At 41.8% G+C, this 27,228-nt stretch overlaps 1 protein-coding gene across 1 annotated transcript in view; it reads left to right on the forward strand.

The window, feature by feature from the left end:
- The window catches only part of plppr1 (phospholipid phosphatase related 1), a 48,688-nt gene extending 24,563 nt beyond the window's left edge, over positions 1 to 24,125 (forward strand). The window contains exons 3-8 of the mRNA XM_041960494.1: positions 2,698 to 2,886; positions 12,342 to 12,474; positions 15,354 to 15,604; positions 18,117 to 18,293; positions 23,514 to 23,645; positions 23,999 to 24,125. Of these exons, the coding sequence (XP_041816428.1) occupies positions 2,698 to 2,886; positions 12,342 to 12,474; positions 15,354 to 15,604; positions 18,117 to 18,293; positions 23,514 to 23,645; positions 23,999 to 24,004 (888 nt within the window). The 3' untranslated portion in view covers positions 24,005 to 24,125. The remainder of the gene's footprint in view (positions 1 to 2,697; positions 2,887 to 12,341; positions 12,475 to 15,353; positions 15,605 to 18,116; positions 18,294 to 23,513; positions 23,646 to 23,998) is intronic.
- Positions 24,126 to 27,228: the final 3,103 nt, after the last annotated feature.

A 27,228-nucleotide genomic window follows, 5' to 3' on the forward strand; every position in this document is an offset into this window, starting at 1 on the left:
TGTGTGAGTGAGTTAATTGCCTTGTCAACAAATCGTAAAACACTTCATTCAAACTCGTCAGAAAAAAAATAAACCTCACCAAAACCACCTTGGGTATATCTGTCTATCTATCCATCTATCTATCTATCTATCTAGATAGATAGATAGATAATAATAATGTTATTTAAAAAGTTGGCATGGAAACACACGCATGCGCACATACACCTGGGCATCTCGGCACGGCCATCTGTCACAGGACTAGATCTGCCAGCTTTTCTCTCCTGTCCTCTGTAAGCACAGTTGCTTTCTTGCCTTCACCGTCTGAACCCCACTGGCCGTATTGCCCAGTCTGGTTCTCACACCACACCGCAACAGTCAGTCCTGGTCAGCTGATCGTGTCTGACTCAGGAAAGCTGTTTAGTATATATTTGAAGAATCACGTACAGTGTATACTGTGGCATACATCAAAGTATAATAAGTGTTAAATAATTATAATAATATCTACTGCATAACATGATATACGTGGTTTTCTTTACCCAGGATCACTTGGTAGCGTGCAGATTTACACTGTCTCTGTATTCTTTGGGTGTTCTTGTCAGCCGTGTGTCAATTTCAGAAAAAGATGCTTTCCTCAAAAGTTTGATTTGAAATAACTGAAAAACGGTTTGAACAAGAGGATGAGCAAACTTTTTGCGTGATGGAATGAAAAAGTGAAAGTGTGTATTCTTGTAAATCTGGGTTACTGTACCACAGCCTTTAGCCCCGGTCTGCACTCGAAAATAGTCCGAGATCCAGCTCGTGAAGTGTCATCTCAATTAGTCGTCGGAAAGCTCATTAGTGAAGTAACTGACGCTAATGTTATCACGAAGCTTGGCATCACTAACGCTGCTGTCCTCTGCTGTCTGAGTCAGTATTTTCCCCTGTGATGCACTGAAATTCATCTGAACGCCACTGGTTTGGAAGCGTGATATGACAAAATATGAGCACTGAGTGAGTGAGGATACGCGACTCACAGTGCGCTCACTAGTGGGTTCAAAATTGGTGAAAATGTTGCGAATCCACAGCAAATGAGCTGTAGGGATACTTTGTTAAAAATGAGTCCCACAGCATCTATTGCATCATGCGACCCAGAATTTGTTGCTTTGTTTTGCCAGCAGCTGCTTTGTTTTAGTGTGAAGGGGCTCTTACCTTTCTGACCTAGCATGTGCTTAGTCATTTTACAAACTGACAACTTAGTTCGTTGACCAGACTTACAATCTGGAGTTCTGGGTGTTTTATTTCTTTATTCTATCACAGTTCAGTGACAGTCATCTGGCCTAAAGCACAGTTGTGCCGTCTGTGATGTCTTGGCTATCGATCAATCAAATATAGAACTTTATACAGACCTATATATTGAGCTTAAAAAAAAAAAAAAACAGCAAAAAAACAAACAACTTGGAGTCCCAGCAGCTTATGGAATACAGTTCAACCTGAGCTCTGTGCTGTCCTCCTTTCTGCAGCTACCCGGATCCTTTTGTAGTAGCACACTGACATCTGGTGTTGGAGAGGAGTATTACAACTGGCTGACTTGAAAATGTTTTAAGAATCAGGGACCATTCATGATACCACTGTCACTTCTATATATTTTAACATATCAAAACATAGGAGTTTTTCAACAAACACATGTGAAAAGATAATCAGACATGACTGCTTGTACCATATTTAGTCTTAAGCCTTATTGATTTGTAATAATCTGGCACTTTATTGATTTCTGTGGGATAAACAAAGCATTTTCTTATTCTCTTATTTCTTCCCTTCTCCCTAAAGGAAAACTTTTTTTTAACATTTTAACTGTGACTGCTGTGAGTAGCCGTAACTTTACTACTCCGATGTTACTTTTACATGATTAATATTTAAATGAATTGGCAGTAATATTTTTCTGACTAAGACATCCTCCTCCTCAGTTCTGGTGGCGGTACAGGGCCTTTTTCTCTATCTGGCAGCCTCCCCAGCATCTCATCACTTTCCTTTGATATTAAAACCCCAGTATAGTGCCAGCTGGTTGGCTAGATTGGTGACAGAATCGGCACATTAGCGGCTGAATGGCACAAACGCAGATGATTTTCAGAAACCACATTTAAAGCGTTGCTTTGCAATGTCTTACATTTTACATTCCAGTGACTAAGGATACTATGTATTTATATATATATATATATATATATATATATATATATATATATATATATATATATAATGCCTGCAGCTGATTCTAGAAGGAGAGCGAAAAGAGGCCAGAGACAAAAGATGATGTTAGAGGGATAAAAGGATGAGGGGGTGAGGGAGGAGAGGAGGTGGTAAGTGATGGTGGTGGCTGGTGGTGGTGGTGGGGGGTTGCTTGTACATGACGAGTTAGCATGAGATGGAGAGAGAGAGAGCGAGAGAGAGACAGGAAAAGAGATGGTTTTAGAGGATTTATGCATCTGTTTTGTATCAAAACCTGTTAGACACGTCACAGCCGAGAGCGGAGTGGAGCTACGTTCATGGATCACTCGCTACAAGACAACTCGTTTAAGGAAACCGACTTTTTTTTTTAACCGCTGAAAACTGGGTGAAGGAGGAAAGCCTTAAGTGCACTGGATGTACAACTAACAAGTCCCTCCTTTCTTCCCCCCTTGTCATTCTTCTTCTCCTCTTTTTCAACTTCTTCTGCTCTCTCGCTCCAACATGTTTTTCTTCCAGCTCGTCATCATGTCCGGCACGGTGTTGTTGGCCTACTACATGGAGTGCACGGACCTGTTCAGCGTGCATGTGCAGGGTTTCTTCTGTAATGACGCGGAGCTGATGAAGCCGTACCCCGGCACGGAGGAGTCCAGCTTCGTCCCCCCTCTCATCCTGTACTGCGTGGTGGCTGCTGCTCCCACCGCTATAGTGAGTAAAAACCCATTTTATGTCTATTTCCCCGCAGTGTTCAAAACCACCAGCTTCTTAAAATATTATGCCACATTCCGGAGTGTAAACAGCACTAATCGGATGCGGCATGATTGTGTTTGTTCAGGCTCTGTCCCAGCTTTCATGTCTTCAATGCTTGCAGCTTCATCACGTTTGAAACCATTTTTGAAATAAACTAGATCCACCAAAGATTTAATTCTGACATAATCACAACTCCACTGAGTATCATAATGTTGCCAGACTTAGTTTGCAGTTAACATAAGCTGCCATCTTAGCCTAACATGACCTGCCTTTGTGTCAGTGTTTATTTGTGCACAATGTTAATTCAGTGTTGAATTATGTAAGTTATATTTGATAAATAGGCTATTTTTTGTAGAAAATGCACTGTAACCTTCTGCAGTTGTCCCTGTAGCTTTGGTAAATTCCACCTTCTCTGTCAAAATATAAGAGAAAATGTTTTGTCAAAGTGTGACAGGGGACTGTTTTCATATCTATTTATGGGTCAGCTGATAACTTTGGTAGCAATTTCACAAACTGTACCCTTGGCTCCAGAGTTTGAACTTAATGCAGTATCTCTTAGTCTTCTCATTTGCTTGTTTGGCATCACAAAACATCGTGCTGAATGCACCAGTGAAGTGTTACGTCACGCTGTGTGAGCAGCAGTGTATGTGGGCTGCCTGTGACAACCGAATATTTTCCTGGACTATGATGCGATTTCTTACACTTCATGTCCGTGGAGATTCTCAGTCATCCAGGCTTTAAAAGGCAAGTGGGTTTCCTGTTTCCTGTGTGCTGCTTCACCACTCAACCATTCAATGAGAGCTGCTGAATGAAAGGAACGCCCAGTGAAATTTCTTCAGCATCGACAGGAAGTCACGTTGCCTTTAATCTCTTTAAACAGATATCTGCAAATGAATGCAGAATCTGTCGGCCAGGGACAAAGCTTAGCTATCGGGTAGTATTGACCAATCACATTGGGTTTGGTTGCATGCAGGTAGCACAAAGTGGTGGAACGCATTGGCCGAAATGCAATCCAGGAACCTATTGACTATCATCTCAGGACAATTTAGCATTTTATTAGCTTTATATCTAAATTTATCTGATCTTAATTCATATGCAGATACCTGTTGATGCTAATGGTGCTAATTCTACTGTAAACAATGACCGGCACACGGAAGAGGAAGTCTTGGCCCAGATATCTGTTAACTGGATTTTTGTGCTGGCCAGACTAGAAGCACTGAAACATTGTCCGTTGCCCCCAGAGGCTAAATCATCATGAGACAACATCTCATGGGGTCTGAGATTGAGTTGCCTTTGACTCAGAGCTTATAGATGTAACACAGCAAATCTCACTCTGTCCTTTTACAGCTGTTACATAGAAATGATCAAAGAGAAAATGTGTCCCAGATCCATACAACACACTAATTGCAAGCAAGTCTGGAGTCGTCAGCGTGTTCACATTGGAAACCAAATAAAATCCGTTTAAACCAGACAGTTTGTGCGAGTGCGAGCGCTGAATATGGTCGTTCTGCTGCTGACGGACATTATCCTCCCACAATGCAGTGCATGAAGGAAATGGAGGAGCTGGTCAAAGCTGGGAAAAAGTAAAATACATTGTAGGTTTTGACTGATGTCCGACCTTGCACGTGCACATTTCCTGCTTTCCTGTTCATCCCACTCACTGCTAAAACAACATACTCTGAACATTAGTGTGTAGGTAACAGCAGTGTGGACTTGGTGAGAAACTTGCCTCAGTAGACCTTTTTCATGACAGACAGAAGATGACATTCATTCTGACGTGTGATTGCAGGAAAACCACTGGTGTAATTAATACCATTAATGATGGCTCTGGGTCATTTAAGTGTTTCAGTCAGCCATCAGTGAGCCTGCACACACTGTGGAGTGCAGCCCTCATTAATGTTATTAATTACACCAGCGTTACCTGCTATGACATTTCAAAGTAGCTTCTGTGAAAAGGGTCTATTAGAAATAAATTTCTTAACACTTTGTGTCTCAAACCATTATTTTCTAGCGCTGAGTGGCAGCTGTACATGAATGTAGGGCAGTGGCTGCATTACCAATGCTGATTCAAACGCCTCAGAGAGGAGTACCAACACAAAGCCACCAGGTGTCAGCTTCGCTCCGTGCTTCATGCTCCATCCTTCACACTCCAACCCCAGCACAGCAGACCAGGCACCATATGTCTCTGGGCCCCGGGGTCAGTTCATTATTAAACTCATGTCAAATATTTTCTGAACACCTCCTGAAGAGTGTTTGCATGTGTCTATTAAATATTAGAGTTCATTTTTTTCACGCTTGGAATGGACCATATGTGAAGGAGAGGACGAGTCCTTGAATACAGATACAGATCTGGTTCATGATCAGACAGTATGTTTTAATCATGGAGTGCATGAATGTTAAGGCCTGCCGTAGTGCATCACATCAGTTCAGATATGATGAGTTAGCTGTATGGGATTCTTTACAATGATCAATTTCACACGTCAGCTTTGGGTTTGATTGTAATGCATGTCATCTTCAGAGTCAGCTGTTAGAAAGAAAATACTGAGGTAACAAGATGACTAAAAATACCATATTGCAAAGCTTTAGGTTGTTAGCTCAACATTCAGGTGGTTGGATGTTGTCAAAAGGAGTCAAGCAGAAATACTGTTAATTTATTAGATTGCACCATCATCATCATTGCCATTATCATTATCATTATTATTATTAACAAATTTTTGTTAATTAAATCAATCCAACTCTTGTGAGGCGTCAGATGTGTGAGAGTGCAACAATTGTACAATACTATGCAAGAATTTGTATTTTAAGTACATACTTGCAAACTAGCTGTATGAGTGTATCCCGAGTCTATTAGGCATTTTAACCAAAACAGCAATTGTTTGCAAAATCTTTTCCAATTAGCTATCCCTTCCCAGTTTTTCCTCATTTAGCATGCTGTTATTGTTACATTCACTACTCTGTGGTGTTTAAATCAGTTTCTTAGTATATTTACTGTACAGGATGCATTCGATCAATGAATTAGTAGCGTTCCACAGGGATATGATTTACTGACATTTTCTTCTAAAACCTTTAAATTAAGACATAAAGACTCAAAAAAATCTTATCAAATGTGCCATCTCAGGCGCTTGCATTGCTTGTGTCGCGTTGTGTTCACAAAGTGGTGAACCTCGCTCCACACTTGCTTGTGAACGTCTGAGCCTCTCCAGGATGCTCCTTTCATACCCAATCATGATACTATCACCTGTTACCAATCAACCTGTTTACCTGTGGAATGATCCAAACAGGTGTTTTTGGAGCGTTCCACAACTTTCCCAGTCTGTTGTTGCTCCTGTCCCAACTCGTTTGAAATGTGTTGCTGCATCAAATTCACAATAAGCAGATATTTACAAAAATCAATGAAGTTGATGAGATCAGACATTAAATATATTGTCTTTGTACTGTTTTCAGTTGAGTACATGTCAAAAAGGATTAGCAAATTATCACATTGTGTTTTATTTATTATGTATTTATTCATTCATTCATCAACTTTTTTTAAAAATCAAAATTGTACATATATACATATGTACTCAACAACGACACACACACATGTCATGTCCTTAAGATTACAAATTCATGCATCTTCAGGAATCTTCCCAGATGCCTTCAAAGTAGCTGTCGTAGAACATACCACAGCACTGCAACTGCTCTTGCTAAAATTATCAGCAACCTCAGACTAAGTTCTGATGAAAATAAGGTCTCAGTTTGATAAGACTGACCATGATATGTTAATCATGTGAGTCTCTCTGAATGTGTGTTAAACTGGCTAAACAAACATCAAAGGGGGAGAGTTCTCTGTCAGCCTTGGAGCTCATATGTCTGAAAAAAACATGACATGTTTTGGGATTGCACAAGGCAGCTGCCTTGGCCCATTACTGTTCTCACTATACATGCTGCCCCTTGGTGACGTCATTAGAGAGAACAATATATGTTTCCATAGTTATGCAGACGACACACAACTGTATATCTCTGCTGAACCAAATGATGCTGCAGCTATAGACTCCATTGCTAACTGTCTTTAAGCAATAAATAAATGGATGAGCAATAATTTCTTTAACCAAAATGAGGACAAAACTGAAATCCTTATAGTTGGCACTAAAGCAAAAAGAGCTATGCTGTTTAATAATCTGGAAGTCCCTGGATTTAAATTGAGGTAACAAGTTAACTTAAGAAGCAAAGCTAAAGAACGACCATTTATGAATCAAAGATATTTATACTCTGCAGCTCAGATATTAAGCAGAACCAAGATGCACATTAGTCCAGTTTTAACTGCTCTGCGCTGGCTTCCTGTAACAATCAGAATTGATTTGAAGGTCTAAATCACTTGTTTATTATTTGCCTTCAAGAACACTGCTTTTTTAGAACATCTGCTGCTGGTTTCCAACAACAGCTGAAAAAAAATCGGGGATGGAGCCTTTATATGTTCCGCCCCAAAGCTCTGGAACACACTAACTATAGAAATCAGGGAAGCAGCTCACTAAATATTTTTAAAAGAAAGCTAAAATCTCTTCACTTTAACTAGATTTGATTTTCCTGATACAGGTCTGATACTTTTGTGCTTTATACCTATGCACTTGTATTTGACTTGATTTGATGCATTTTATTCATTGTGCCCTATTTCTAACTTTATTTAAATACTACGATTCAGTGGGTTTTTGTTTCCGTGTGTGTGTGTATGTGTGTATGTGTATATATAACTTCATTCCCCAATAAACCACTAGAATATGTCTTAATATTTCAGTGTAAGCGAGGGATTAGTTACTTGAAACTTAGTTCACATCATTCCTTTCTTTTTGCTGTTATCAGTGTATATGTGTCCCATTTTTATATCCTAGGTTCATTTCTAAATGGACATCTCCCTTTTCTATTACGATTTCAAGCAGCTCTAAATCAGGGATATGATTGTTAAAGATGTCTGGTACCTCGACATGCGCCACCCATTTATTAGTAATGAGGTATTGCTGTTCCGCTGCCTCTTTGTGTCTCCCGCTTTTTGTGTTTATGATCTGGGACATTTCGTTCTTTGCTCTCGGGCTCCACACCATTGAGCGGGGTTGCTGCCGTTGTGTTGGGCTGAAGCAAGATCCGAATTATTGTCACTTTTATTGGAAAAATAAAACGCATCCTGCAGCTCCCCCGTAGCTAATTGGTGTGCAGACGCATCTGCAGTCCACAGTGTTACACACCTGTACACTCCACCCTCCCCTGCCCACACACACACACACACACACACACACACACTGGCACACACAATTAAATAATATAAATTGGTTTAAAAACTGGAAGAGTGCTCTGATTGGCCAAGCAATGTGACAGACGATGTTATTTAAAGCTGATTTGGTTAGAGGGCAGCTGTACGCAGTTTTGACAGACTCTTCTGCGCTGCTTACCTCACAAAAAAAAAAGAAAAAGCAAAATCAGAAATATCATTACAGCCAACAACTTCACTGTATGTCTTGGCAAACACTATATGTGTAGATGAAATTCTGGATTTGTTACTATCACAAAATGAAAGTATAAATGTCTTTTTTCTTTATATACTCTATCACAACTGCTTGTCCCTGATCACACAGCCTTCCTCAAAGAGGGCTGCGTCAGCTGTTCAGATTTGTTAAACACTGCTGGTCATTTCCTCGTTGGCCCACTTGTGGCCTTTTCACAGTTTCTCTACCCGTCTATATGCTGCCCCAAACTTTTTAATTGTGGCCTTTGAGAGTGCTGCGTCAGGTGCTCAAGTTGTGCGAGTCGACACTGTATATCGCTCGGTCGCCACATGCGTCATAAACCAGAGAAGCAGCCAATCAGAATTAATGATGACATGGCTGGGATGTTGGCCAATTATCAAACAGGCAGTAATTTATGCAGAACGTTCCACATGGCCGGACCACTGGGAGGCTGTGGAGGTTAGACGGGTCGTATTCATGCAAGGCGCTATAAAGCTGTTCAGCCATGGACGGGCGTCACAAGGGGCGACACACACAGTCCTTCACTCCCGGAGCTGAGATAATAAAGGCATGATGTTGTTCTTGTCAAGTGCCGACCCAGCAGAAACAGGTGGCTAATGCTAGGCGCTGAGTGCTTACCACCATGACCGACTGCAGAAGTTTCTCAACACCAAACTTTCTCTAAAGGCGGAGAGGAGGAAATACAAACTCCATTGCATTTTTTTTCACGCCAATCTTGGTCCTCAATGGCTAATTCCACTTCCTTTTATTTGTGTCTTGGTAGCAATAGTGAAAATTAGCAGCTCGTTAAGAAGACATTAAAGGAACATTAATTGATTTCTTCTTTCCACTTTGGGCAGCTTAACAAGCCGTAAACACGACGCCTTTACAAATCACAGATCACCTTATAATCTGAGCAAACAGTTGCCTATTTCCACTTGCAGCAGCATTAGCATTCATGTGGAGTCATGCGTCTGGCCAGCCAACGAGTGTAAGTCCAATATTCATTCTTCAATTAGTTCTGTTTTAGTGTCTGATGACTCCTGAGGGAAGTATCTGGCTCCTTAGCTGCTAAATGCTCCACTATATTCTTGAGCTAGTCGCCAAGCTTGTCAGTCCACCGTTCGGTGCAGGGTTGGAAGCGTACGGTGGGATTATCAGAGGGTCTTCGCTGAAAACACCCTCCTGCTGCTGGATTTGGGTTTGACACCTTTCACATTCAACACATGTGATCTATTATTTATATAAACGTATTGATTGGTGCAGCTTCAGGGAGAGTTTATGTTTTTGCTCAATTGATGGGGGTCTCAGCCTATTGTGCTCAGGTGTGGTGGCTTTCACTTGTTGATCGCTCCTCACTTTCAACCAGGGATCTACTTTTATTGCCCCAATGACGCGATAAGTCAACAGACAGACAGACAATTCTAACAACTTATTCATTCTTATTTATCAAGCAAAAATGTTCAAAAAAGTGAAAATGTATTGCGTTTTTGCAAACTTAATACCTTTGTTTTAGATTTTTAAGACAAAGAAAGACAGAAGTGGCATCCTGGATGAATGGGTGAACACCACAAAGGGTGAGAAGCAAAGTAAGAAACAATTTTTCTTGCCAGAGTTTGAGTGCTTTTGAGGGTTGTTTTAGCCAGCTGATACATTTTTATTGCATATTTCCAAATAAAACTCACTCGGCTAGAACTACTAAGGCTTGTTTTTTATTAAAAATTTGAAAAGATTATCACATAGGATCAACAGCTTGTAAACTTTAACAATCAACTCAAGTTTTCTGCTGCCTCAGGTCGCAGGCTTCATTATTTTGTGGTCAAAAATCTCCACTTTTGGCAGCACTGTTTATCGTTTTCCAAAGGGGACACTTGTCACATTTAATATATGAGTGAAAGAAAAGTGAAAAGGGTGAAACACATACTAAAAAGGTAGCCCAAAATACTGTAGGCAGTTACTGTCTGTCATTTTTATGTCACCGGTACAGTATTTTACGGACCGTCAAGGGTATTGTGGACCTAAGCTCCCATAAATCTGCTGTGCTGGTGGATGGGTCAGCGTTATTAAGACAGTGGATGAACCAGAAGTCTTTTCTTTGCCTTTCATGTCAGGCAAATTACTCCTAAGAACTGGGCTCCCCGTGAAAGATGTTCTATTTGTGTCTGTTGTTCAACCTTTTCATTTTTTGCACGGACACCACAACGTGTCAGCTGAATGCCAAGTTGTTCCTCAGTCTTCTGACACGGTGCATTTGCAGATAACTGTTTTCAGTCAGTTCACTGCAGTTTTCATGACATTTGTGTTGTGGGAGAGCGGGGGTTGTATGAGTGGAAATAAGACGATCAGTCAGTGGTAACTAACCTTTTCACTGCGGTGGCAGACTCTAGTGAGACAAATACTTCCAGGCAATTACTAGTTGCTTGAAAATGTTAAGGTCATCATTTAGGGAGAGCATCTGGAAATGACTCACTGATTAGCAGCACTTCAGGGGACCTGAGCGGAAATTCGCTCACTCTCTGAACAAATTTGAACAATTAATGGAAATATGATCGAAATCACAGTTTGGCTGTGTGCAATATCCGATTGCAGGAGCTGCAATTTTTTGATAAAGGTAAAATGTGCCACAACATACCGTTGTAAACTGTGGGGCTACAGAAATGCCCGGCCTACAAATCTCCAGATGTAAGGGAACATGCTTGTTTGCAACAACCACCTCATCATCATCATTTGTATATTATAATATACATTTTTTAGTGAAAATAAAATGCAAAAAATAGCATTGAGGCTTAAATCATGACTGTCATAATAATCAGAATATGATATGTTTGCACATTGTTCATATTTTAGGCTTTTGTAGATTCTTTTTGTATGCTCGACTTTGATCTTGTACAAAACACATGATCCTTAAAGAGGCCCATTTATAATTTTGTTGAATTTAGATCATGATTTTTTCCTTTTAACAACCCAGTATTTAGATGAGAATATGTCAGTTACCTGTTGCACCAGCCCTCCTTGTTGGCCTCTGCAAAATGCATTTGGGTTTGTCACAACCGATCAGCCAGAACCAAATTACAGGCTACAAGTCGCCTGCCTTTCGTAGTTATAGTCTATTTGAGGATAAAGACCTTTCTGGGTTGTGTTGCCTTTGGAGACAGATGTTTCTAGGTCATTATGCATCAGAGGATGTATTTTTCTGTCATGATGCATTTGATGATAGTTTCATTTGGTATTTTCATGCATTACATCAGTCATCAGCGTCAGGGACAGAGCAGCGACAGGACTGAATCCAGTTCCGAGCTTTAAAACATTCATGGCCGCTTTATGTGACTGCTGTCAGTCCCTCTCTCTTCTTTGTTTTTTGAGTTTGCCAACATCAACAACAAAATCAGTCGCTCTCTCTGCTCGTAGCCGCAAAGAAAGAGATAGATTAGAGTTGCTTTCCCGAAAACATGTTGATGATAAAAAAGCGTTCACGAGAGACGGAGGAAAACACAGGAGTTTTGTTACCTGTCCTGAGGCCCAAAACAAACTGCTTTTGAACACGAGCACACACACGCACACACACGGAAGGCAAAAAACACATGTGAACACACACTCCCACTCATAAACACACACGCATATTTTTGCAGCAGCCTGCATCACCCAAGGCAGCTGGCAACGAGTTTCATTTTGTGTGTCCAGCAGCAGATTTTCCATTAGACCTGATGTAATGTCCACACTATAATGGACCTGAAGAAAGGCTGCATTAAGACACAGTGGTTTATGTACACCGGCCAGACAGGGGCAAAATGTTCCTCTGCTCTATAATGGGATGCCTAACTTTATGCTTTCTCCTCGTCTGGGTGTCTTTCTGTTTGCATCTTCATCGTTGAACCTTTCTGAATCTCCTCTCATCCCTCTTTCGCTCTCTGGCGTTTTTTCTTTGCGTTTGTGTAGATTTTCATCGGAGAGGTGTCCATGTATGTGATGAAATCGACGAGGGAAGCTCTCCTGGCCCAGGAGAAAACCATTGTGACAGGAGACTGTTGTTACCTCAACCCCCTTATCCGCCGCATCATACGCTTCATAGGTAAGGAGGTTTTCACGCCAAACAGGCCAAGCTAGCCTCGAGCTCTTTCTTGCTGATGGTACCAGGTAGCAGCTGACAACCCAGCCGCCGTGAGCAAACGCGCTCACACATCCAAAACATGCATGTCTGTCCTTTCATATCCAATACAGAGGCACAAAAATAGGACTTTTTGATTTCCCAAAGCCTGGGGATCTTTGGGTGCTCGCTGTGCTCCATGTGCCACATTCACATGAAGTCCCACAATTAGGATTGTTTTACTCATTCAAATCTTTTCCTTCAGTTCAGTGCAAAGATTCACACTCCCTGACTGTATTTTGTTTATTGCAGCTAAGCGTTCGCATCATTATTCAACGCATATCAGTACGTGCTTCAGTGATCACGTCGCCATTCATAATGCAGCGACATGAAGGCGCTTCAGTTGTCTGCAGTTCAGTCTCGGCTCCTGTTAAGTTTAAGTCTTCTGCTGTTTCATTGAGTCCAAAGCTACGTAAGCAGCGTTTAGGAGGTTAATAGCTCAGTAAACCATGCATCTGCATCATCAGGATTCTTTCTGTGGCTTTTGAAGCTTTTAACCAGGAAGCAACATGCTGCATGTCATGGCTAAGCTGACAGTTGAATGTGGGTGCTGTCAGTCACCTGTGAGGGGAGCTCCAATGCAAAAAGCCACCAGCTCCAACAGTCACCCGGATGATTCAGAGCCTGAGGATTTGGTGTTTAAGATTAGTTTGTTCATGTTATAAAACACCTCTGGCATCATGCAAAAATGACTCGCCAGAGGACCAATTTATCCTACAAGTGGGAAAGAGAGGATGGCCCTCAATAGAAAATATAAGCAACAGACAGGGCAATCAAGCAGACAAAGATCCCTCAACCTGCGACTAACATGATGTATGATGGGATCATCCATTTTTCTGTTGTGTCAGAGTCAGGTCGATGCACCTTGAAACAGGAAATGAGAGATTTAGAAGAGCAGGCTAACGAGGTCGACCAGGCGGCGGCAGCTTCTTCTGTTCCAACATGTGAACCTGAGGTCGCCCACAAATACTTGAAGTTTTTAGATCAGGAGATTTTGATCTACTACACACAGACCATGTCAGCTAGTGACGCATCATTTGATACCTCACCCGACGTGCCAGGCAGATGGTGGAAATAGTGAAGCTACGGCAGCTGGGAGTGTGATCCGTGGAGCAAATATGATAAATCTGCTGCTTTTCTGAGGCGTGGACTCTTGTTGGTGCTGGGGAATAGGACAGGGGTGTAGCCTTACGTGATGATGCATGTCGTGATGATGCCAGTGAGTGTGTGTCCTCATTCAGTAGGCAACAGATTTGCCAAAAGCTGCTGTTAGCAACACATAACTGCATTGTGTACGGTTATCCAACTGTACGGTTGCAATCACATACACCAGTATTTATAGGGAGAAAATACTGAATAAGGATGCACATGCATATCTAGGAAATAGCACTGGTCTGTTCTGTATTTCACTTTGGTCTACATTTTGAAATATGGGCTTAATTCTAGCTAGGATCTGCCATGTCATGCATCTGGTTCTGACATGGTTGGCTCCTGATTGGCTAACCTTAGTCAGCCTCAACGTGCAGGTGAACTTCCTGGTTGAGGCTTTTCTGTGTGAATTCAGCAAACTGACCTGACTGAACAGGTTTTCGGTAATTCTTCAGCGAAAGGAGCCAATTGGGAACGAGTCCAGCTGTGATGCATTTAGTGCAGCTTCTCTGAATCTGCATTAGCCACTGAAGCCCATGTTTATTAAACATGTTGGATCATATACAGGCTATATATGCAAAATGTTTTTCTTACAACAGGGCTGCGTCACACCACAGTTCCAGCTCAGGTCTGTACCTGTGTCGCTTCTCTGAAAGAGCTCATAAGACATCCAGCTGCAAATCGTTGAATTAAAATTTAAGGCCAATTTACCACAAGGCCTGAATATAAGTGGGCAAACTGACAGGCACTTTGCTATCTCTTCCAGTAAAGGAGGTCATCTGCTGGACTTTCCTGGCACAATCAGAGCCGCATTGTTCATCTTTAAATAATGCCCCTTCAATTTATAAAACACTCATCAGGAATTCATTAAGCAGTTCATGTGATTTATATTTCCTTCTGTTCCCGAACAGTCTCTCAAATTTGTAGGATCATTCAGGCTTTTAGTTTCCCGCTCTCTTGCTCCCTCCCATCTCCTCTCCCCTCACCCTAATTCCCCCTCTCTATTTCCCCTCAATACCCTTCACACAATCCCCCCCCCCCCCCCCCCCCACACACACACACACACACACACACACACACAGCCCTCCGCAGCCCCCCGGATGAGAATACAAAGCAGAGTAATTTCATGGCTAAGCAGGCCAGATAATCAGCAGTCATATTTCACAGCAAAAGGAATGCAGACGCAGACACTGGTCAGGGTTGGGGGGCTGAAGGTGCCAGTGCCATCATTCATATTAGATGCTCCTTTTTTCTGTGCGCCTGTGTTTTGTTCTCGGCCTGTTGTCCACTCATCTTTCCCTCCAATTTAACTTCATTTGATTCCAGCATTTCTATTCTCTTGTCAGTGCAAATGGCAGATTCATACATGCTGCAAACTAGACAAAAAACAAACAAACAAAAATACAGTGCCTTTATTTAGGATTTAGGCAGAGGTAACAAAATCTATACAATTTGCTTTCAAATTATCATTTTTTTTTTTTCAATGACAAAATAAATTAAACCGGGAACCAGATGCACAGCCCAGTTTAAGTTGGCGCGTATAAGGTGACTATGATATGTGAAGCATTTAAAGCTTTGTGCTTATGTGTTGATGCTGTGGGTTTGTTTGTTTTTTAATGTGTTATGAATTCTCATTGTGCGTCTGTGTGCCCCAGGTGTGTTTGCGTTCGGTCTGTTTGCCACAGACATCTTCGTCAACGCGGGCCAGGTGGTGACGGGAGGTCTTTCGCCCTACTTCCTGTCTGTCTGCAAGCCCAACTACACCGGCACCGAGTGCCGTTTCAATCACCAGTTCATCGTCAACGGCAACATCTGCACCGGGAACCCCGTCGTCGTGGAGAACGCGCGCCGGTCGTTTCCATCGAAGGACGCTTCGCTGAGTGTTTACTCTGCTGTTTACCTAACGGTGAGAGGGAATGCGTGTAGCTTCATGTGAGCGTTGTGCAGATGGGTAGGTTTAAACAATGGAAAAAACATCACATAACTTTCCACTTTTATACCACTGATAACACAGAAGCAGTTTGATTGCTGTTTGTTAAGCTTATTTTGTACCACATGGCGTCATATCACTTCTTTTCTTTAAAAAAAAAAAAATTATTTCCCTTTAAAGGACCAGTACGTAGGATTTAGTGGCATCAAGTGAACACCCCTTGGACTGTTGAAATCATCGTCACACACACAACATTAGATATTTAAAGTGTCCCAGTGCAGAGGACTCTTAGTGTTGAGAACAGTTGTTTTCCTCCTTAAAAACGGTGGCACTGGTCATCATTGAAACTCTTTTTTTTCCAGATGTGGGCGTTAATGATACACATCACCAGCCAGACCAGTCGTCACTTTGAATATGTGAGAGTTTCTCTGAGAGGTCGATACTTGACAGATTTTGTGCTGCCTCATCCTCCGCTTCCAAGCATGTAGGACAGGCATCTCAAACCGGTTCCATAAAGGGCCGCGTGGCTGCAGGTTTTCATTCCAACCCAGGAGGAGCACATCAGGCCAACCAATCAACATCAAGGGATCACTTAGTTATCAGCTGAAGACTGGGATCAGCTGATTAATTGATTCCAGCCTGGTGTGCTCCTCCTGGGTTGGAATGAAAACTTTATGGAATTGGTTTGAGATGCCTGATGTAGGATAACCTAGAGTGGCCACTAAAAAAAAATGTGTTTGTCCGTCCTGGGCTACTGTATAAACATGCTAGCTATAAATAGCTAATTCTAAGGTGATGATATTATATTCCATTTCACACTGGCCCTTTAAAGCCAAACTCAAATGTGACACCAAATCATGTGATGCTTTAGCATCAGCTACACAGAAATGAGGACTTTCTACCTGCTGTTTTGCACTCGCGTCAAAGTCAAAACATCGTGTGTAAAGTAATACAGCAGTACGAAGGCGGTGCATTAGAGTTAGAGTTAGCGGTGTGTTTGAGGATAATGAAGTCTGCAACCTCGAGGCACTCATCAGTTTAACTGTGGAGAATTAAGGGCTGTTCAGCTGCTGAACTCAAAGATATGACTTTAATCGTGCAGTTTGTTGTCTAAGTTCTGATCTATGTGTAGTTAATTAAGGCTACACATGTACATAAATATAGCACACTGCAGTACAGTTTGAAAAATATTTCAAGCTGTGTAGACAGAACAATTGCTGAAATTCTCCACCAGATTTTCCGATTTTCCTCAACACAACGTGAGCACATTTAATTAAAAATCAATGTGAAATGTACGTTTGGCACTAGAGTTACTCATTTGAGGCTGAATGTAATTAGTTTACATCTCAGTGGAAACAACACCCAAACACTCAGAGATGAATGATCTTTTTAGCTCCGGCTGATTAAAGTTATACTCGAGATCTGCGATTTAAAAAAAGAGTTCAATGGGAGGGAATATTTGCGGTAAAAAAGGGAGCTACATGGCACCTCTGGGTGTTTGAATGAGGGATTGGCGAGGAGGGACTTCATATTTCTTGAAAGTGTGTCGTGGTATGCGTAGGGTGGGTCCAGGCGCTTTCAGAAAACTGCCTGGAGGAACACATGAAGAATGGCTTTTTGAAGGGCTATTTGAAGAGCTGCTATTTGATATCAGAGAGACGGCGGGGCTCAGCTGCTGCAAAGTGAAAGAGGGAGCAGGAGTGCAGATTTTATCAACAGGAGCAAGAGGAATACAAAGATTGATGATGAAAAGAGGATTCGACACGTGCAGCCTGACGGTTGGTGTGGGAGGAGGTAAAAGTTCAAGAAGTGAGAACATGTATGGGGAGACTTGAGTGTGCGTTTTTTAAATGCTGACAGACGTCTCGCAACTTTCACTCGCGATTAAGAGGTTCCCTTATTAGGTTAATCTTTTATTCTCTGTGGAAAAGAACTCTTTGTTTTGGAGAGAGTTACTTCACTATATGATGTAAGTTTCTGACATCTTTCCATCACCGTTTTGCGATGCAACGGAGGCTTTGTGCTCTCAAGAAATGGTAAAATGTTTGATTCCATGTCTGTGGGAGCACCTCCAGTCGCTCTGCATGAGAATGCTTCTGTTCTCGTCTACCTGAAGAGGGGCAGGGGGGTACTCTTGTTCAGCCTTTGGGACACAGTAAAGAAGTTGTCTGGTCTGATTTAATCTGCCTTCTACCCTCAGTCATTATGGTCCTACTCTAAGAAATTCTCCCAATGAGCCAAGGTCTGCTGCAACAATGTCTTCTTTAAAAAGCAGACTGAAAGACACATCTGTTCAGCTTTTAGTTAGGTTTAAAGTGTTTTATCTTCATTATTATTATTATTATTATCACTACTACCTTTTTAATAATAATGCAGTCTTATTTATTACATCAACACATGTTTATATCCTTTTGTTTTTTCTTTCTATATTGACGCACACGCCTGTCATATGAAATGTCCCATATAAATAAACTTGACTCGTTTCCAGATGTACATCACCAGCACCATCAAGACCAAGTCCAGCCGCCTGGCCAAGCCCGTGCTGTGCCTGGGCACGCTCTGTTCGGCCTTCCTCACCGGCCTCAACCGAGTCTCAGAGTACCGAAATCACTGTTCGGACGTGGTGGCCGGATTCATACTGGGATCCGCCGTTGCCCTGTTTCTGGTGAGGGTGAAAAGTTTGGGGAAGAGTGGGAGTGGGGATTAGAGGAGGAGAGAGGATGATTATTCTGAGGTGAATTCTGGTCATGACTTATTTTTGAATCATAATAGTCATTTCCAGCTTCTTTTTGGAACTGACCCAAACCTGTAATTAAATGATTAATTCAGACTGCAGCCCCCACCATGCCAGTCTCAATGCAAATGTATGTCCTGAAATTCTTCTACACAGCAGATTTTTTTTGTCTTCATTTATGTTGGTCTTTTGTAGCATTAATAATTATGGCTGCTTGCGGAGGCCACATAATGTATGTAAAGGTTTTAAGTTGGCTGTGTATCAGTTCAACCATGTGTGATGAGTTCCCAAACACTAATTTGGCAAAGAGGCTAAAAAGAGTAGTTGGTGAAGATTTGGTCGAGGGAGAGGATGTGGAACGGGATGAAGCATGGTTTATGCTGAGCTGGAAGGAGGTTCAGATTCAGGTGAGTTAGGATAGAGAAATAAAGGCAAGGATGCACAGCTTGATTGGGGCAAAGGGGAGAAGAGAAGAAAGGCGGGGAAATACTGAGATGGCACCCGGATTTTCACTGAGATCAGCAGCTGCTCTGGTTTTGAAAGGGCTCAGTGGGGGAAAGGTAGAAGGGCCAAAAGTAAGAAGGAAGTTGAGGTAAACACTAGTTTCAAATGGTGGTCATGTTTGAATCAGAGATGATGGAGGGAACCAGTTAAAGGAACCAGTGAGCTGAGAAATTCTGGTTTTGTACTGCAGAGGAGGGCCATCTTGTTATCTTCTGAGGTCTTGTTATATGTCTTATTGAAACAAATGTCATAACAAGATATAAACTGTGCAGACTGGCCTTGTGTTTCCAAGCAAGAAAATTCCCAGATCAGCCTGTGATGTATTGTCAAACAGCCTGGCTTCCACTGAAAATGAAAATGGCCTCTGTGATTACAGCTGAGGCCCCAACGTTGTTTTTGGGGTTGGAGCAGAAAGCCCATTGTGGAGACAGGAAAGTGAAGGGAAACCCCCCCACAAATGAAATGGGGTGTATTTAACAGTCTCAGAGGCTTCATTACATGTAATTGCCACTGGGCCCCGAGCCTCAAAGCAAGAGGGAGTGTGAAAGAGAGATGAGGGAGGATTAGATGTGGAGAAAACACGAAATCGGGGATTGTTATTCGTTCATTGGCAGCTGGTGGCTGATTTCATAGCTTTTTCATTCAAACGAAGAGAACAAACTGTCATGGGGTTCACAGGGAAGCTCCTCAGACGTTGTTTTAACTGGGATCAAACAAGGTCCAGCTTTTTGAAGGCTGAATTGGAATTTACACACCACAAGCTAACACTCAAGTAACATGATGACAGCACCTCATATGCAGTAAGTAATTTGGCTGAATGTGTGCTTATGAAGGCAATAGAAGGCTTCAGTTTTTGGATTTGCATTGATCGCATTAGCATCGCATTTGAAAGCCACTGGATGAACTCAGCTATTCCTTACAGCTGTTAAGAAGACTTGGGACAAAATTTGGAAAGAGTAATAATATGCACTAAATATATACTTCAATATGTGCATTTTATGACTTTATAGGTGTCAAAACAAAAGCGAAAGCACTGCAGTTGCAAATTAGCCAGCTGGCTTGATTAATTAAAAGAAAAAAGAAAAGAAAGAAAACTGTGGTAACACTCAACCCAAGTTAACATGAATGACACTGGCTGGCTGATATCTCATATTTACACTGCTAATATGTCAATATTAAGCAAAGGTTTACCACAACTTTGTGTTAGCATGCTCACATCTGCTAATTGTTACTTAACATGAAGTTCAGCTGAGGCTGATGGGAAAGTCATTCATCTCCAGGTGTTTGGTCATAAACAAATTAAAATGTTGACCTGGTGATGTGCTAGATTAGTAAAATGATCAACAGTGTTGGTACAGTTTGTCCTGAGCCACAAACGTCAGCCTCATGGTGAAATACGTGTGGAAGTCAGTGGATCACCAAAGTCAGTAGGGTACATTGTCTGGGAACCATGAATGTCTGTACCAAATTTTTTTGCAAATGCATCGAGAAGATCTTGAGCTTTTTCACTGGATAAGTGAGAAGTTGGACTCGCTGGTGGCACTGGAGGAAAAGTTAAAAAATCTAAATCTCAAACATTTTTTGAGCATACCATAAAACATTGTTGTTTTGCTCTGTTTGCTCTATTAAGTATGAATATTTCATGAACGGCATTGTTTTGCACCCAGATTCTGAAGACAATGAGTTGCATTGGATATGGAAAACACTGCTTGTACGTCTTAGTATCTCAGACTGATTGTATGCCCAGTCTGAACACTACATGTTTGTGCAGACGTAGTAGTGCAAGATGATTGGTTGGATGTTGGATGTTAAGAAAGTGTAGGGCAATAAATAGTGACAGCAGTGAGATTTACAGACAGCTCTAAAAGATGGTAGGCAGGGGCCCAGGCACTGCGTTGTAAGCATTGGGAGGTCAAATTAGAGCCATAGAAGATGTTCAGATGGTAGATTTGGGTCTGAATAGATGACTACAAGGTTTCTTGGGTGAGTAGCAGCAATCATACCCGCTCTTGTCTTCTCCATTTTATTGTAGACCTGGGATCGACATGAAGCAGCTTGTCCTTGAAACACGAGGAGGAGGAAACGCAGCACGTCATCCTTTAATGAACGATATAAGCTTTCAATGATCGACGCATAAAAATTGACATACATCTAGTCAGTAATCCCTGGGGAAAGATGAGCACAAGAAAGTCAATCACCACCTCAGCAGCTTTGAACCTGCTCGTTTCTAGTTTATTATCAGCAAAGCATGAACTGAAGAGGGCCGGCTCTCCCTTATTCATTTACAGAACGGTCCTGATGAGGCCTATCAAGGTCTTGTCATCTGAAAACCGAGGCGATTTGATGGACTGCTATCTTGAGGGAAATGAATTGGTACAAAGAGAGTAGAAAGCAGGTATAGCTCAAATCCCCGTGCTATCAGTGCTCACAGAGAGGAGATCTGAATGGACTCATCAAACAGCGGCTGCCTTTGGTCTTACAAGAGGTTTGTCCTCTGCCAGCAGATTGAGGGATCAGTGTTAAGCACTTGGTCGAGGAGCTGCAGGATGATGGTGGTAAAATCCAAACAAGAGACAGAGGTGTCCTCTTGAGCCAAGACAATGTCTTACAGAAACAAAGCCCCTTGAAATTTTAAATGGATTTCAATCTGAACCCCTAATTCAAGGCTTTGAAGGAATGTAGAATCACTGTATGAAATGAATGTCTGACACATACTTTATGTTTCTTGTGGTTCTTGATCTGAAAACCAAAAACATAATGAACATAATGTTAGCTCAATATGGACTCTACGGATTCTATGCAAAGTAAAAAAGCAACTTTCACTTGTAATCTGAAATCTGGAGGAATCTATTCAGCATTTCCATGGCAACAAGCAGATTTTACCTCACTCACCTGAGACAATAGATGGCAGCTTGGACCCAGCCCGTCTCACCGCGGATGACAAGGCGCAAAAACGGAGAGGATGTAGTCCTTCACGGTCTTTGGGGATGCGCTTCAGTTGAGTGAAAACCAGAAAGTGGAAACCATACTGATGTGTTTGAACCGAGCGGGATGGTTGTAAAAGATAGGTTTCATTCAAGGGTAGATAAGAGCATTTGTGTGAAATCAGGGGAAGGAGTGTCAGTGTGGCATTGAGCACGAAGGCGAGCACTTTTGACTTTTGATGTTTGGATTCACAGTGACTGACAATTTGTAAAGATTTCATATGTTTTGGTGACATGGTGACACTTGAGTCTCGTCCTGAGATTCTGGCGCAGCAGCTGTTCATCCATTTGCCTGGTCTGGGAGCACTGGAGAGGCCGTGTGCATGAACTGCCACAAACGAGGAATCCTTGAGCATCTCCTTTGCCACTGCCTGGGGGCATGGCTGGCCCAGGTGGGGGGGCTGCCTCTTTTGATTAATTAGTCCACGTAGCACAGGTGAACAGAAATGCGGCAACCTCGGTAATGCCTCTAGTGTGTTGGCTTTAGAGGAAACCGGACAGATGGACAACAAACAGAATTTACAACGCTTAATTGTATTTTAGAGAATATCTACAGACATATGGTATAAATGAAGAAACAAGGCTTCAGTTCACCGTGCCTGCTGGGCACAGTGCCATGCCACAAAGATGAACACCCCGGAGGATCTCCATTGACTGCAGTAAATGATGGCTGCATTTTGTAGACTCGTACAATGTTTGATTGAGCTTTTACTCCCATATAAACTTTATATTAGAGCGATAACTGTTCTGAAGCAAAAAATATGGTCACATCCCTCTAAAAACTCATGAGTGCTCTTGATACCTTCTAGTTGTATCTTAATATCTCACTGTTGTTGGCAAGCAGTTTGATTTAAGCTATAAGAAATCTCACTTTACTATTGACAGTAAGTGATGTTCTCTTTTAAGAATGGTGTGATACTCAAGCTACATTGAGGTGTATCTGCAGTAAAATACTTTTTAGCCATGCTAGCACCATGGCTGTAGGCAATGTCAGTCAAGGTCTACCACTTTGGTCCAGACTAAAATTCCTCAACAACTATTTGATAGATTGCAAGGAATTTTTGTGCAGACGTTCGTGGTTCCTAGATAATGAACCCAAAGGACTTTGTTGATCCTTGGAATTTTCTCTTGCACCACTAGCAAGTTGACTTTTTAGGGGTTTGGCTGAAATGTCTCAATAACTCTTGGATTTCCATGAATATTTATACACATGTTCCTCTCGTGATGAACTGTGATCTCTTTTATGGTCTAGCGCCACCATCAGGTCAGATTTTCTACTTGCCCAGTTCTTTTGTTTACCTGCAGTGTGGATAACATTCCCATCAGCCTCGGCTGTACTTTTTCAGTGCTAATTAGCAAATATTAGCATGCTAACACACTTAACAAAGACGATGAATGAGGTAAATGTTATACTACATCAGTATATTAGCATTGTCATTGTTAGCATGTTGACATTGCTATTTAGCTTGTGCATCCTCACAGAGCCATGAGCATGGCTGTAGACTAATAATCTATCAGATAAATGTACACTTGGACTGTTGTTAGGGACGAAGGTCAGGAAAAAAATATTTTGCAACCCAGCCTGATGTTTCAGTTTCAAGTCAGCTTGTGCCATTGTTAATCTACCACACTATTAACGTTGGGCTGTCCTAATGCTGCACAGGGTATATGTGTTGTGAACAACTTCAAAGGCGTCCACAGTGCAGCAGCTAAACAGAAAACCGAAGACTACCGTGGTCTCCCTCTGATGACTTTCCCCCGTGTAGAGAGCCCTCTGGAGACCCTCAGCGCACAGGTACCTAAAACACTTAACCTGGCATCGCAAAAATGGAATCTCCATAATGCACATTATCTTTACCCATTAATTGGCAGAGCTCCCTCAAGACCATGAGCTTAAACCAAAATCCTCCTTCAGATACTGTGAATTTACGCTACTGTAATTTGGTTTGTACTGTAATTTGCTGTAATGCACTTCCATGTCCTGCTTCAATTAGCAATTTCCTACAATACTTGGAAGTCCCACAGAGAAAGATTGTTAACATTAATCAACTAAAGATAGGGTTTCAGTATCAGTAACATTATGTTCACCACGTGTTCTTTCTGTCTTTCTCTTTCTTTCTTTCTTTCTTTCTTTCTTTCTACACAAAGCAATGACACATGTTCAAAAGAACATACAGGCATGATGACATTTTGCACTACACCCCTCCCCTCCTTCCCAAATGCACAGAAGCAGATACAGAACCTCACAGCAGAGCACTCCCCATACTGGCTGACAATGATTTCCTTCCTTCCCTTCCTTTTCATTTCCACCTCTTCCCTCTTCCCTCTCTGTCGTCTTTCTACTTCCTCTCTAATCTCTCTCTATCCTCATACCGCTTTCTCCTTCCCTCCTCCCGCGTGCATTTTCAGAACCACTCGGCATCGATGACGGAGGTCACATGACTAAGGGGGCAGCACCGGGTCACGTTTGCGTCTCCACAGCACTTCCAGACACAATGACGAGGACGCATGCCACGTGGCTCCGAATGCTTTACAAAAAACACTCCTGATATATCTGTTTAATCCACCTAGGGGACAAAATACAACATGTTTCGAATGGTTCTCAGCCAACTGGGCCATGCTCAATTCAACCTGCCAAGGCACACAGATCGCATCAGTGGCAAAATTATCACATGACAAACTTAAGCACAGATTGTTTTTCCAGATACTTGAAACCATTTGAAATATGGGACATTTTTTTCCCTCCAAGGTGTGCTGTTTGTAGTTAGAGGACGGTGTTTTGTACATTTTGTATGAGCGAGTGCTGTAGCCTATCCTGACGGTGTTAAACCTGCACACTTCCTGTCAGCTGACTCACTCTGTTTTACATCACATCCTGTCAGGTGACTTGCCTCTTCGATCACCGCATCTATCCCCCTCAGTCTGAAAAATCTGCTATGGAAAAAATATTGATGTTGTTGTTCCGTGATGTTTGTCATTTGTACAGAAAAAAAGACAGAATCCTTCTTTTTATTATCTCTTTCTGTACATTAATCGACCATGTCAGGTCATATTTTGTAAAGATTTTTGTCAATCTGTATGACTATTATGATCCATTTGGACCTGTTTGCCTGCTGTAAACTTGGATATGTTTTGGTATCGGTTTAGGTGTTTCGGGGAACGACCCCTCTACCCTTTGGAGGAAATGACAAGGAAGAGTCAGTGACATCCTCCGAGTCGGAAAATGGGGTTCGCCACTTGCAGTGCCGTGTTATCAGCCAGAGGGAAAATGAAATATGATTGGCTGAAATTCTCACTATGAGTGTATTCCACCCCAGTTTCCTGATTCACTGTGATGTTGATAGGGATTTTTCTACAGAAAGATTAAGGGCTAGCCTGTGCCAGATCTACCTGAAGATACGGTTAAACTGAAACTGATTTTCCAGTGGAAGACATCCTTATTAAATGAATGGGGGAAAAGAAAAAAAAAGAGACACAAATGCTCTTTGGCATGAAACTCAGTGACTTACTTGAGGCCTGGCTAGCCCTTTTAATGGAAACCAGGCTAATGACTCCTGCTTCACTTTTCCTCCTTGAGGCACCCCTCCCCCCCCCCGACCCACCAGTGGATTGTGATACAATGTTGTGACTCCATTTCCCATTGGAAGATTCGCCCAGCATGAAGAGAGAAGTCAAGATGTTTTATAGATATTCATGATTTGAATTATACTCATTATCATTGTGATTATAATTGTCTTTTCTTTTATGAACAAAAAATAGCATTTCATTTGAAATGCTACATATATTTTTTTTTTCTTGGTTTGTCCACAAATTAAATAGTCAGTAGCAACAATGGCTTCTCTTGTGTTTTTCATTATGTGTCAGAATGCTCAAATTTCAGTGGCACATTTTTGTTCTTTATCAGAAAAGAAAGAAGAAAATGAAGGCTATAGATCAGAAACAATAGCTCCATTCCTCTCACATTTCACTTTTAGTGTGAGATACCAAAGAACTGAAGCAGAGAGAAGGACTCCATCTTGACATCTTGTCAGTCTTAAGTTAAGTTCCCTCACTGGAAGAAGTGGGAAACATTTCTGCTCCTGTGTTTATTTGAATGATTAGAATTTGTTTTGTTTACTATACCGTCCTGAGTTCAGGCTTGTAGGCAGAACTATTTTAATTCTTCTGCTGCATGCAAACACTATCTTCTTTGCTGTGATTGGCCACAACCTTAAACCGTGGCTCATCTAAAGCCTAAAGGTATGGTCACATTCGCACATTATTACATTTCTTTGAACAAATAGTCCCCTGCACTCAGCCCACAAAATTGACAAGATATCGTGGTTACAATTAGGCAGAGTGATCAGAAACAGTAAAAAGTGTTTGAGATGTTGGAGCAGTTTGTAGTCTGGTAGTGTAATATTGAACTAAACAGGGTTTTGGCACACACTAGCTATCAGTGTTTCTATTGACTGTGCAAATTTAACCATGTGGATGTGCAACAAAGGGGAACTCAGTTGAAGTGAATGGGAGACAGAGGGGTTAGTTGCAGAATGGAAGTGTAGTGTGACCCTACAGATTAACATTTGATTGGAACAGGCACAGTAGAGGGAGCAGTGGACAGTCTAGCAGTGCGTCATAGCAGGCTCAGTTCAAGAGAAAAAAAATCCTGTCATGCTTTAAATATTCTACAGATATGAGCTCAAGCATGATGCAGGGGTTAGAAAGAAAGAAAGGTTATTGCAGGACAATTTTGCTAAATGGATTCTGAGCTCATAATAACGGAAAGTTTCTGGGAAGATTAGTTTTTTATTTAAAAAAAGACATTTGTGAACTCTTAAGAAACGCTACTATGTGCAGTTTCAAAGCAAACATGTGATGCCCCATATTGTTGTCTCTGAGAACAAGTTGGGTAGGAGACATAATGTTTTAGCAAACCAATGTTTAGACAGGCCCCCAAAAAGTCAATATGAATGTGACTTTATGAGGCACGCTTTTCCTCCTCGCACCACACCCCTGTCCAACCACACATGCCACCCAGACAAGTGATTAGAATGAGCACAGATATGCTAAAACCAGGCGTCTTATTTAGTTTTTGTCTTGATTCATCCTGTTACGACTGCAGCAACTTCAGTGATGTTTGTGTCACAGCTAAGCAAGGCACACACACACGCACACACATGGATACAAAGAAAGCTGACGGCTCAGCCAGTGCACTTGCTCTTTTGCTCTGTCAGGTATTCATTTCAGCTGTGACAGCCTGCGCTTACCCTGCAGACACACTGGCTAAATAGATAGGGACTGTGTGTGTGTGTGTGTGTGTGTGTGGCAGTATTTGACCATGCTATGTGTTTATAAAGGTCATCCTTTGCTGTTCTGAGTATGTCTTCCTGTCCAAA

The sequence above is a fragment of the Chelmon rostratus genome, chromosome 19 (genome assembly GCF_017976325.1).
Source record: "Chelmon rostratus isolate fCheRos1 chromosome 19, fCheRos1.pri, whole genome shotgun sequence".
Taxonomy (NCBI): Eukaryota; Metazoa; Chordata; class Actinopteri; order Chaetodontiformes; family Chaetodontidae; genus Chelmon; species Chelmon rostratus.